At 44.6% G+C, this 14,064-nt stretch overlaps 1 protein-coding gene across 1 annotated transcript in view; it reads right to left on the bottom strand.

The window, feature by feature from the left end:
- LOC100136364 (cystic fibrosis transmembrane conductance regulator I) overlaps positions 1–14,064 on the bottom strand; it is a 52,084-nt gene that overhangs the window by 29,155 nt on the left and 8,865 nt on the right. The window contains 5 exon segments of the mRNA NM_001123533.1: positions 2,414–2,605; positions 4,798–4,974; positions 6,189–6,281; positions 7,309–7,437; positions 9,699–9,816. Of these exon segments, the coding sequence (NP_001117005.1) occupies positions 2,414–2,605; positions 4,798–4,974; positions 6,189–6,281; positions 7,309–7,437; positions 9,699–9,816 (709 nt within the window).

Raw genomic sequence — 14,064 nt, 5'->3', positions numbered from 1 at the left:
ACTGAAACATCGAAGGAGTATGAAAAACTTCACAAATGCCCATAAAAAAAAACGACTTCTCATTTAGAAAAAAGCCAATGTGGCATCGATATGAGTCAGAAACATGTACTCTATTGTCAAAATTGACTACAAAGGTTAAATAGGATTTTTTATCTATTTTTTTATATTTTTTTAGACTTGTGGTCGTGACTGCATCACAACGTAAATGAAGGTTGGGTTTGTTTCAAATCTGCCCGCATGCCCACAGCTGGCAGCGCACAAGTAATCATCAATTTGGAGTGCAGCTGCAAGCAACCTGATCATAATCCCTGTGGTAAATTTGGATTGACTATGGGACTAGTTAGGGATGATTGGTTAATAACACAATGTACATGGGACAATATGTAAAAATTTCAATGACTTAAAAACCTCAAACAAAATATAAATTGTAGAAATTCATATACAAATATTGAAAACATTTAAAAAGAACAAAATATTGTCTCATTTATATTGTGTAATAATTTATTGATGGCCCCTAACTTGCCCCGGAGATAGTCAAACCGACTTTGCCACTGTTGCACACCAGCCGGCTGAAGCTAATTGGCAAAATAATTTGTCTAACTATTCCCACCTGCGAACACACACCCAAGACACTCACATCAAACCACACCCCGAAACCATCTCACGTTTGAATTCAGTCACGGTCACTAGCGTTTCTTAATGAACCAAATCTAAAACGAGGCCAAATCAGGAAGTGCAGTCACCCTTTAATAGCTAGATGATTTCAAACACAAATGTCTGAAACATGTAAAACCAACATGTGAAAGAATGAATTTAGTCATACATAAAACCTCCTACCTTTTGAAACGCTACTTCTGCTATCCAAACGGAAGGCGTTGGGAATTGAGTTAAGAGGTTGTTTAACAGGTCGTAAAACACAGCAAGTGGAGAAAAGGCACCTTGTGTGTCTCACACTGACAAAAAAAAAAAGCGTGGCTAGCGCTACAAGCTAACTATTCTCTCACCATAAACCTTGGTTCTGGGTGCTGAGATTACAAGCTAGCTAACTGTTAACATTTAAAATGATTGGGGTTTACAAGAAACAGCCCACCCATGATCATGATCATTTTCTGGTCCTAGGAGAGGCAAAAACAGACTGGAGCAGGATCACAAGCCCACTAAACACAGTCTGATACATCTGGGAACACAGATGTCTTTCACAGGTGTCTCTTTATCCTCTCTGTCTCAGACCACGTATACCAGATTGCTTTTGTCATATTCTCTTTGACAGATGGAATATTCATGACTCCTCTGAAGTCACTCAGTTGTTGAGAGTTTGGATGCAGGTGAACATTACGCGGTTACATAAGAGTTGAAAGGTCAGGTCAAAAGGTGCTCATTGTGAGCTGTCAAAGGGTTAAAATAGGTGGATGCAGTAGTGTTTGCTTCAAAACAGGCAACGACACACTTAGGCCTAGCACCTACAGTTGCAATGGCACATCGTCAGAGCTGTTCCATAACATCTTTTGTAACAGCCATTTTCAATGCAGCGGTTTACTTAGCACTTATTGTGGGGTGGGCTGGCGCAGATTTCAAACAGTGCCTCAAGAGGCCTAAGGTAACACACCATCCAAATGATCTGTGCCAAATCCTCAATACCCCCTGATAAATGCTACTGTATAGTAGCTCTGTTGCACAGAGTTTTCTGGTCAGGTCATGTACACAGAGATACACAGAAACACAGATTGACAATGAATGCTCTAGTCTAGTCTACTCTAGTCTAGTCTAGTCTACATCCATGCTTGGGACTGAGCAAGCTGATATTCCGTCCCAATGACATAATGTGGGGTGTCCATGGCAATGGGAGTGTCAGGGACAGTAATCCAGTGACACAGTCAAACGTTGCTGCGCGACACTCAACACTGGGTTTCCACACAGGGACGGAAGTGTGTGTGTGTGTGTGTGTGTGTGTGTGTGTGTGTGTGTGTGTGTGTGTGTGTGTGTGTGTGTGTGTGTGTGTGTGTGTGTGTGTGTGTGTGTGTGTGTGTGTGTGTGTGTGTGTGTGTGTGTGTGTGGTGTGTGTCAACTGGACAAATATGACATCTCAACTCCTCACAAAGGCTCCTGGGTAGACAGCCAGGTAGAACATATGAGTCAAGGGAGGAAAAGAGAATAGGGTTAGGAATGAGAGATTAGCAAGAGAACATGGGGAGGTAGAGAGAGTAGAAGAAAAAAAACATCAGGTGAAAAGAGGGGAGAAAATATAAAAAAAGGTCACGTGGACGGAAATAAAGCAAAGACAGAGGAAAGCAGAAGTAGAGAAACATCCAACACGACAACGTCAAAGACCATACCTGAGACCAAAACAATTCTAACCAAGCTAACAGCCGACACACAATATGACAGAGCGACAGCGTATTTCCCTCCACCGTACCTCCTCCAGCTGACAGGCCTTGATGACAGAGGTGTAGCGGAACTCGTCGTAGGTCAGACCAAACAGGATGTTGTCACGGATGGTTCCGGGCATGATCCAGGAGGTCTGGGGGGAGAAGGAGATCCGCCCACTGTGTCTGATCTTCCCCTCCGACGGGACCAGCTCCCCCAGGATCATCATCAGCAGGGAACTCTGGTGGAGGGGGGGGATGGGGGGGGGGGGGGGGGGGGGGGCACAATATCTGAAGCGTCGAGCACAATAAATGTCATGGGGTAAAATTGTGTGTGCAATGTTGATTTTTGGGGAAGTAATTCCCAGCACCATAAAGGAGATAAGCTTGGTGGTGTGTGTTAATCCTGTTATAAAGGGAAGAAATGTCAGAACACCTCTGAACACTATGGAGTAAAAATATGCAGAGAGGGGAGAGATACTGTATATGTGCATCCCTAATCTATGTACAACATTACACCCTGGAGAGAGAGGAATAATAATGTATTCTATGATATGCTCTTCACTTCAGCTCACCGGGGAAGGGGTGGCGTGTAACGGTAGGTAGGGGGGCAGACACTAATCTCAAAACCTCGGATTGACTGCACTTTATAGCACCAGTAGAGGTGGAATTGAGGCATAGACACAAAAGTGAGATATTTATAATATTAAGTCTTTCACTTTGTCTCAACATGGAAACCATGTGTTTGATGCCTTTCTATTTTCTCCGTTCCAGACATTGGCACCGTCCAACAACTCAGTTCATCATATTTCTGCCCTGCTTGAGCTGCCCCGGTCAACTATAAGTGCTGTTATTGTGAAGTGGAAATGTCTAGGAGCAACAACGGCTCAGCTGCGAAGTGGTAGGCCACACAAGCTCACAGAATGGGACCTCTGAGTGCTGAAGCGCATAGCGCGTAAAAATCGTCTGTCCTCGGTTGCAACACCCACTACTGAGTTCCAAACTGCCTCTGGAAGCAACGTCAGCACAAGAACTGTTTGTTGGGAGCTTCATGAAATGGGTTTCCATGGTCGAGCAGCTGCACACAAGCCTAAGATCACCATGCACAATGCCAAGTGTTGGCTGGAGTGGTGTAAAGCTTGCCGCCATTGGACTCTGGAGTGGTGGAAACGCGTTCTCTGGAGTGATGAATCCCGCTTCACCATCTGACAGTCCAACGGACGAATCTGGGTTTGGCAGATGCCAAGAGAACGCTACCTGCCCGAATGCATATTGCCAACTGTAAAGTTTGGTGGTTGGAGGAATAATGGTCTGTGGCTGATTATCATGGTTCGGACTATGCCCCATAGTTCCAGTGAAGAGGAATCTTAACTCTACAGTGTGCTTCAACTTTGTGACAACAGTTTGGGGAAGGCCCTTTCCTGTTTCAGCATGACAATGCCCCCATGCACAAAGCATACATAAATGGTTTGTCGAGATCGGTTTGGAAGAACTTGACTGGCCTGCACAGAGCCCTGACCTCAACACCATGTAACACTTTTGGGATGAATTGGAACGCCGACTGCGAGCCAGGCCTAATCGCCCAACATCAGTGCCCGACCTCACTAATTCTCTTGTGGCTGAATGGAAGCCAGATTACGCAGCAATGTTCCAACATTTACTGGAAAGCCTTCCCAGAAGAGTGGAGGTTGTCATAGCAGCAAAGAGGGGACCAACTCTATATTAATGCCCATGTTCGATGAGCAGGTGTCCACATACTTTTGTCATGTAGTGTATTTGATACCATTCCACTCATTCTGCTCCAGCCATTACCACAAGCCCGTCCTCCCCAATTAAGGTGCCTCCTGTGTCTCAATAATATTATTAAGACACAGTATGACCCATTGAGACATGAGGAGCCCACACCCCACACTCCATCCACCCCTGTCATTCTTCCCAGACAGTGAGTGGTCCAATACCTTCCCTGAGCCTGTGGATCCTTAGTAAAGGGAAACATATTGAAACACCCTATGACATAGCGAGATATGAGAATCACACTTCAGCTACATTACATCAAAGTGCACACTCTGTTGTGATGTTCTACCTGCTACACGGAAACCAAACCATTTTAATTCACAAGATAGAATGAACATGCGTGCATCAGCCATCAAGAATTGAACCTCTGCGATTCTTGAGTTTGGACGCTGCCATTGGAGGCCACCAACGGAGGCCACCAACTCAAGCAGTATAGCAGCTTTCGTCGATTTAAAAGTAAGCATTCTCTCAATGGCTGATGGCCGATGGCTGTAGTGTAGCAGGGCCGTTACAGGGACTACAGTTGGCACATTTACAGAAATGTTGATTCATGTACATTGTTCCTGCCAATTCAAATAAACAAAGCCCCAGACCTTGTTCGTCCACCCCAGTGTTCCCAGAAAGTGAGTGGTGGTGGTACCTTCCCAGAGCCTGTGGATCCAGCCACGGCCAGCATCTGTCCCTTCTCCAGGTACAGGCTGATGTTCTTGAGGACGGGTGTGACATACAGGTTTGTGAAGAACAACCCTGCGTCACCGTTAGGCTGGCCGTTAGCCTTGTTCTCCTGCTTAATTTTCTCAAAGAGCTCCCCGATACCCTGGAGGGGGGGGGGGAGAGAGTAGGGTGCGAAAGAGAGAAGGGGGTAGAGAGAAAGAGAGAGAGAGAGAGAGAGAGAGAGAGAGAGAGAGAGAGAGAGAGGGTGAGAAAGAGCTTTATATTACATCGAATTTTCTCTCATACAATATGACTAGACCAGCTTGTCTGAAAAAGTGAGCTCACGTGCATACAGTTCTGGCTGTAATAGGAATACTAATTGGGCATAAAGTGGAAAACAGACTGGTGAGAAAATGCTCTAACGAAGGCTTTACGCTGAAATGCGGCCGAGAACATTTTCAATATTCTGGGAATCACTGAGAAATAGGAGACTCTTGCCAGTATATTACTCAAATGTCATTATAGCCCCCTAATCCATCAACATTTCCATTGGAATCAAATCACTGGTGAGAGTGAGACTTCTGTAGGACAGTGGTTCGTAAACTGTGGGGCATGCCCTCCCCCTAGTGCGAAAGTTGCAATAGTTGGGTAGTTGTAAATTGGGTGGTGCATCATCAGTGTTCCTCTTGTCATGTCAGTCCTTGTGTACCATAGAGAGCTATTTAGAACTTGTCAGAAATGTCCAGATCAACCAGCCCATGTCACCTAACGAAGTTAGCTAGGTTTTTTAGTCCATAGATGTTGCTGTATCACATGCATACACTTTAGACACGGCAAAATTGCAATATAATTAGCTTTAAACCTGCAAAACGTTCTCTCCGCCGAAAAGAGGGGTGTGAATAGTTTGTATCATGAACGGTGCTTGTGCCCATAGAAATAGACTTGCCGTGCGAGGGTGGGTGGCTGAGTGGGTGGTTTGTTTAATCATTGACCTGGGTGACATTTTATGGGGTAGTGATTTTCCCAGCATAGAAATTGGTTGGGTTTAGAATAGTTTACCACCGTCTAGCATAGCATTGTTGTTGCTTATCTAAATTAGTGCACAGTGTTTGAACACAAAAGATTTTCTGCCTACTTGGGATGGTCATAAAATGTATCCATAAAATGAAATATACTGCCTGTGACATTTCAAACTGATAATGTTATTCTGTGGTAATGAATTGCCTTTTTCCTACATAGTAGTAGGATCATTCTCAGGAAGAATAGAATACACACACACACACACACACACACACACACACACACACACACACACACACACACACACACACACACACACACACACACACACACACACACACACACACACACACGTACTTCATCCCAGGAGGCGGTCACGTTCACCAACTCTATCTCAGTTGTGGTCAGGTTGTACTCCAATACTTTGTACTCCTCTTTGCAGAGGTACTCCTACAGGATAGACAATGGATAACAAAACAAGAACATTATCTTGGCAACAACAATTCAAGTCAATACACACACACACACACACACACACACACACACACACACACACACACACACACACACACACACACACGCACACACACACACACACACACACACACACACACACACACCCTTATTCTTGGTATAAATATAAACAGTAGTGTAAGACGAATGCAAAGCATGTGTTGTCCGACGGTAGTGTCCTGTACAGTATAAAGACAGAATAGACAGCATGTTCAGGAGACCGAGAGGAATTACTGATAAGATTGATACAACAACTGGTACTGTGATGGCCTTTTTGGCTGAGGATGACATGTGTGTCTGTCTCTCTGTCTATTTCTTGATGTGCCTTACGGCAAGGCGGTGTGAAGGGCATGTGTGTGTCTTGGGGTGCAGTCGGGGTGGGGAGGGGGGGCTGGGCGTGTTTTGGATTCCAGATGTTGGACTGAGAAGAAGAGTCCAAATAATCATGTACTCAAATACTAATGTATGTGAACCCAGGTCTGGTGTGAGGATGTGGGTGTGTTTGTATAAGCCAATTATTGGCTTCTTCAGACATGATGAGAATAACTTACATAACCACCAAATGTAAAAAATGTTTAAAGAAATTGCTCATTAACAAAACCAGAGTTATCATCAACCTATGTTAACAAGCACTCCTCTCCCCTCCACTTCCTCTCCTCAAGTCTGTACATTCCACAGGCAAATGTACATTACATACAGTATCAATGACTACAACAGGTGCTCCTCCAACCCAACTCCATCCAACGTCTTCATTTAGTTTTCCCCCAATCCCAACCATTACAGCCCTCGACCAGATTTCACCCAAGTAAAATGCCCAATTCGACAATGACTCAAAGTTCCAGTGTACTGTACCACATCTAGATGAACCTTCAAATCCCATCCATCCTTCTCCCCTCCCCCTATCCTTCCCCCATTTCCCACTCCCTCATTTACTCCCGTGCCCAAGTACACAAAAGCGCCTCACCTCTATCTTTGTGACCAGCGCCAGCGTGTCGTACCACATCTGTATGGAGCCGGGCAGCTGTCTAGTGAGGGTCATACGGAGCACCATGCAGTAGGAGGCAGTGGTGAAGATCCGCCTCAGGATAATGCCCTGTAGAGATCACATTGAGATTGTACTTTATTAATCCCCATTGGGAGTATTCCACAGATTGCTAACCTCAATGTCAGAGTTTAACCTCAATGTCCAGCACAATGTCAGAGTTTAACCTCAATGTCCAGCACAATGTCAGAGTTTACATAAAGTGCATTCGGAATATATTCAGACCCCTTGACTTTTTCTACATGTTATTTTACAGCCTTATTCTAAAATTCATTAAATAGTTGTTTTTCCTCATCAAATCCACACACAACCCCATAATGGCAAAGCGGAAACAGGTTTTAAGATTTTTTTTGCCTCATTTATTAAAAATTAAAAACAGAAATACCTTATTTACATAAGTATTCAGACCATTTGCTATGAGACTCGGAATTGAGCTCAGGTGCATCCTGTTTCCATTGATCATCCTTGAAATGTTTCTACAACTTGATTGGAGTCCACCTGTGGTAAATTCAATTGATTGGACATGATTTGGAAAGGCACACACCTGTCTATATAACGTCCCACAGTTGACCGTGCATGTCAGAGCAAAACCCAAGCCATGAGGTCGAAGGAATTGTCTGTAGAGCTCAGAGACAAGATTGTGTCGAGGCACAGATCTGGGGAAGGGTACCAAAAAAATACCTGCGGCATTGAATGTCCCCAAGAACACAGTGGCCTCCATCATTCTTAAATGGAAGAAGTTTGGAACCACCAAGACTCTTCCTAGAGCTGGCCAAACTGAGCAATCAGGGGTGAAGGGCCTTGGTCAGGGAGGTGACCAAGAACCTGATGGTCACTCTGATAGAGCTCCAGAGTTCCTCTCTGGAGATGGGAGAACCTTCCAGAATGACAACCATCTCTGCAGCATTCCACCAATCAGGCCTTTATGGTAGAGTGGTCAGACGGAAGCCACTCCACAGTAGAAGGCACATGACAGCCAACTTGGAGTTTGCCAAAAGGCACCTAAAGGATTCAGACCATGAAAAACAAGATTCTCTAGTCTGATGAAAACAAAATTGAACTCTTTGGCCTGAATGCCAAGCGTCATGTCTTCGGTGAAGCATGGTGGTGGCAGCATTATGCTGTGGGGATGTTTTTCAGCGGCAGGGACTGGGAGACTAGTCAGGATCGAGGCAAAGATGAACGGAGCAAAGTACAGAGAGATACTTTTTAAAATGATTATTTACACCCATTATTATTTTACCCTTTTTCTCCCCAATTGGTAGTTACAGTCTTGCCCCATCGCTGCATCTCCCATACGGACTCAGGAGAGGCGAGAGTCGAGAGCCATGTGGCCTCCGAAACACAACCCTGCCAAGCCGCTCTACTTCTTGACATATTGCTCGCTTAACCAGCTGCACCAATGCGTCGGAGGAAACACTATACAACTGGCGACCGTGTCAGCGTGCATGCGCCCGGCCCGCCACAGGAGTCGCTAGAGTGTGACGGGACAAGGACATCCCGGCCGGCCAAACCCTCCCCTCACTCGGACGGCGCTGGGCCAATTGTGCGCCGCCTCATGGGTCTCCCGGTCGCGGCCGTCTGTGTGACAGCCCGAGATCGAAGTGATGCCTCAAGCACTGTGATGCAGTGCCTTAGACCGCTGTGCCACTTGGGAAGCCCTACAGAGAGATCCTTGATGAAAACCTGCTCCAGAGCGCTCAGGACCTCAGACTGGGGTGAAGGTTAACCTTCCAACAGGACAATGACCCTAAGCACATAGCCAAGACAACGCAGGAGTGGCTTCGGGACAAGTCTCTGAATGTCCTTGAGTGGATGCTCCCCATCCAACCTGACTGAGCTTGAGAGGATCTGCAGAGATGAATGTGAGAAAATCCCCAAATGCAGGTGTGCCAAGCTTGTAGCGTCATACCCAAGAAGACTCGAGGCTGTAATCGCTGCCAAAAGTGCTTCAACAAAGTACTGAGTTAAAGGGTCTTTTTTTTATAAATTGTTTTGCAAAATAAATGTAAAACCTGTTTTTGCTTTGTCATTATGGGGTATTGTGTGTAGATTGATTTTAAAAAATGAACAAGTCTTTAATCTAACAAAATGTGGGAATACTTTCCGAATGCAGTGTATGTGAAAATGGTGCACTTCTATGTTTTGAAGTAAAACAGATAAGAAAATGTCCTTTATTAATCACCAAGGGGAAATTCATTGGTCGTACTTTGTCATAGCAAATAACAAACAATACAAATACTCACCTCATAAAAAACATCACAAGTAAATAAAAATGTATATACATTTATAAAGGCCAGTGGAAAAAGTACCTTGCTGAGGGCGTGTGGCACAATGGCTGACACAATGACCAGGATGGCAGAGAAGAAGTAGGAGGCACTGTAGAAGTAACGCAGAGAGCCAATCTTCCTCGTCAATGACATCTCATCCCTGTAAGAGGTGGGGGGATTCATTTTATAGAATACTTACTATTATGTAACCTCTCTTACATTTGTATCTTAAATCATTTTCTAATTCAATGGAATTATTCGGTTTTCTCATTGAAAAAACATTGTTTATGCCAAATTCTGCCTAGACAAGAAAGCCAAGGTCACAAGACGTCTTGTCAAAGGTCTTGACGCAGAGCCATCAATAGGTGGACAGACATCAACAGGGGAATCCAATTATGCATTTAGGCCCAATTCACCCAAATCAGACAGGGATTAAACATTGAACATTGGCAATTGACTCAAGGATTGACTAGACTACACAATGCAGGAGTGTTTCTCTGATTGGCTTTGTTTGTGAATGTCATGTGTCATGATCATAGACGGCAATTAATCCTCCCTTTGAGCTTCGGCTCATATTTAACGGAATTTAAGTGAAAATATCTTGATGGGAACCTTATTTATTAATGAAAATCACAGGTCATCTATCCCAGCTAACAGTTTTTGATTCCCAGAAGATCTCTGGTGGATGGGATGGTGTTCCTACCATGACCCTTCACCTCAGAGCATTAGAGTTATACGTTAGAGGAGGGGTGGGCAATTCCAGTCCTCAGGTGCCTGATTGGTGTCACACTTTTGCCCCAGCCCCAGTTAACACACATGACTCCAATAATCAATTAAACACGATCTTCAGTTTAGAATGAAATGAGTTTAATCAGATGTGTTTGCTAGGGATGGTGAAAAGATGTGACACCACTCCGGCACCCGAGGACTGGAGTTGCCCATCCCTGTGTTAGAGTCAAAGCATGACCACTTATCTAACTTCTATCAGCATGTTAAATGTGCAACCAGAGGGAAAACAATTCTAGACCACCTTTACTCCACACACAAAGACGCGTACAAAGCTGTCCCTCGCACTTCATTTGTACAAACAATAGTACGCAAGTATAAACACCATGGGACCACGCAGCTGTCATACCGCTCAGGAAGGAGACGCATTCTGTCTCCTAGAGATGAACGTACTTTGGTGTGAAAAGTGCAAATCAATCCCAGAACAACAGCAAAGGACCTTGTGAAGATGCTGGAGGAAACAGGTACAAAAGTATCTATATCCACAGTAAAACGGGTCCTATATCGACATAACCTGAAAGGCCTCTCAGAAATGAAGAAGCCACTGCTCCAAAACCGCCATATAAAAGCCAGACTACGGTTTGCAAGTCCACATGGGGACAAAGATCGTACTTTTTGGAGAAATGTCCTCTGGTCTGATGAAACAAAAATATAATCGTTTGGCCATAATGACCATTGTTATGTTATGAGGAAAAAGGGGGAGGCTTGCAAGCTGAAGAACACTATCCCAACCATGAAGCACAGGGTTGGCAGCATCATGTTGTGGGGGTGCTTTGCTGCAGGAGGGACTGGTGCACTTCACAAAATAGATGACATCATGAGGGAGGAAAATGATGTGGATATATTGAAGCAACATCTCAAGACATCAGTCAGGAAGTTAAAGCTTGGTCGCAAATGGACAATGACCCCAAGCACACTTCCAAAGTTGTGGCAAAATGGCTTAAGGACAACAAAGTCAAGGTATTGGAGTGGCCATCACAAAGCCCTGACCTCAATCCTATAGAAACTGTGTGGGCAGAACTGAAAAAGCATGTGCGAGCAAGGAGGCCTAGAAACCTGACTCAGTTACACCAGTCAGTAGGAATGGGCCAATATTCACCCAACTTATTGTGGGACACTTGTGGAAGGCTACCTGAAATGTTTGACCCAAGTTAAACAATTTAAAGGCATTGCTACCAAATACTAATTGAGTGTACAGTCGTGGCCAAGAGTTTTGAGAATGACACAAATATTAATTTCCACAAAGTTTGCTGCTTCAGTGTCTTTAGATATTTTTGTCAGATGTTACTATGGAATACTGATGTATAATTACAAGCATTTCATAAGTGGCAAAGGCTTTTATTGACAATTACATGAAGATGATGCAAAGAGTCAATATTTGCAGTGCTGACCCTTCTTTTTCAAGACCTCTGCAATCCGCCCTGGCATGCTGTCAATTAACTTCTGGGCCACATCCTGACTGATGGCAGCCCATTCTTGCATAATCAATGCTTGGAGTTTACCAGAATTTGTGGGTTTTTGTTTGTCCACCCGCCTCTTGAGGATTGACCACAAGTTCTCAATGGGATTAAGGTCTGGGGAGTTTCCTGGCCATGGACCCAAAATATCCATGTTTTGTTCCCCGAGCCACTTAGTTATCACTTTTGCCTTATGGCAAGGTGCTCCATCATGCTGGAAAAGGCATTGTTTGTCACCAAACTGTTCCTGGATGGTTGGGAGAAGTTGCTCTCGGAGGATATGTTGGTACCATTCTTTATTCATGGCTGTGTTCTTAGGCAAAATTGTGAGTGAGCCCACTCCCTTGGCTGAGAAGCAACCCCACACATGAATGGTCTCAGGATGATTTACTGTTGACATGACACAGGACTGATGGTAGCGCTCACCTTGTCTTCTCCGGACAAGCTTTTTTCTGGATGCCCCAAACAATCGGAAAGGGGATTCATTAGAGAAAATGACTTTACCCCAGTCCTCAGCAGTCCAATCCCTGTACCTTTGCCAGAATATCAGTCTGTCCCTGATGTTGTTCCTGGAAAGAAGTGGCTTCTTTGCTGAACTTCTTGACACCAGGCCATCCTCCAAAATTCTTCACCTCACTGTGTGTGCAGATGCACTCCCACCTGCCTGCTGCCATTCCTGAGCAAGCTCTGTACTGGTGGTGCCCTGATCCCGCAGCTGAATCAACTTTAGGAGACGGTCCTGGCGCTTGCTGGACTTTCTTGGGTGCCCTGAAGCCTTCTTCACAACAATTGAACCGCTCTCCTTGAAGTTCTTGATGATCCGATAAATGGTTGATTTTGGTGCAATCGTACTGGCAGCAATATCCTTGCCTGTGAAGCCCTTTTTGTGCAAAGCAATGATGACGGCACGTGTTTCCTTGCAGGTAACCATGGTTGACAGAGGAAGAACAATGATTCCAAGCACCACCCTCCTTTTGAAGCTTCCAGTCTGTTATTCGAACTCAATCAGCATGACAGAGTGATCTCCAGCCTTGTCCTCGCCAACACTCACACCTATGTTAACGAGAGAATCACTGACATGATGTCAGTTGGTCCTTTTGTGGCAGGGCGGAAATGCAGTGGATATGTTTTTTGGGGATTCAGTTCATTTGGATGGCAAAGAGGGACTTTGCAATTAATTGCAATTCCTTTGATCACTCTTCATAACATTCTGGAGTATATGCACATTGCCATCATACATACTGAGGCAGCAGACTGTGAAAATTAATATTTGTGTCATTCTCAAAACTTTTGGCCACGACTATGTAAACTTCTGACCCACTGGGAATGTGATGAAAGAAATAAAAGTTGAAATAAATAATTCTAGTAGTAGTTTAATAGTTTGAATGTATTTGGCTAAGGTGTATGTAAACTTCCGACTTCAACTGAATAAGCCTATATAATGAGATTATTGTGGACAAAAGAGCTAGATTATTTTTATTTGTCAAACGGCAGTCAAGCATCGACCATCCTGTCACCAGTATAAGACCCTCGACATTTATTGTAAAGTGACACAATGTGAGCCCAATGCATGCTAATACTGTGGGCCCATGTAGGGTGCCCAGATTGGGCCGATGTACTTTTTCTATTTAATAGGAATTTATTTAATTACTATTTAGAACACCAAAACTGGAATGACACACTCAGTAATGATTGCGCAAAAATAATTGTGCAGAAAACGCCACCAAAACGCCTTTAGCTGGGCTTGGTGTGAGTTAACCCATGCTGGGCTTGGTGTGGGCTGGTCCGTGTTGGGCTGGTGTGGGATTGGTGTGGGCTAGCCTGTGTTGGGCTTGTTGTTGGATAGCCTGTGTCGGGCTGGTGTGGGCTAGCCAGTGCCCACCTTGCCCACTGAATACCAACATGGGGCCAATGGAGTCATGTTTGCTGAATTGCCTTAAAAATTGCTCGTTAGGTCACTTGGCTCTGTTGATGTACAGCACGTGTCAAACTCATTCCACAGAGGGCCACATGTCTGCAAGTTTTCATCAACCCTTGTATTCGATTGATGAATTAATGTCACTAACTAGTAAGGAACTCTCCTCACCTGGTTGTCTAGGTCTTAATTGAAAGGAAAAAACAAAAACCTGCAGACACTCGGCCGCCGTGGAGTATGACACCCCCGA

This window comes from Salmo salar, chromosome 16, assembly GCF_965601325.2.
Source record: "Salmo salar chromosome 16, fSalSal1, whole genome shotgun sequence".
NCBI lineage: Eukaryota > Metazoa > Chordata > Actinopteri > Salmoniformes > Salmonidae > Salmo > Salmo salar.
Note: the sequence above shows the minus strand (reverse complement) of the source record. Positions and strands in the feature narration are given on the sequence as shown.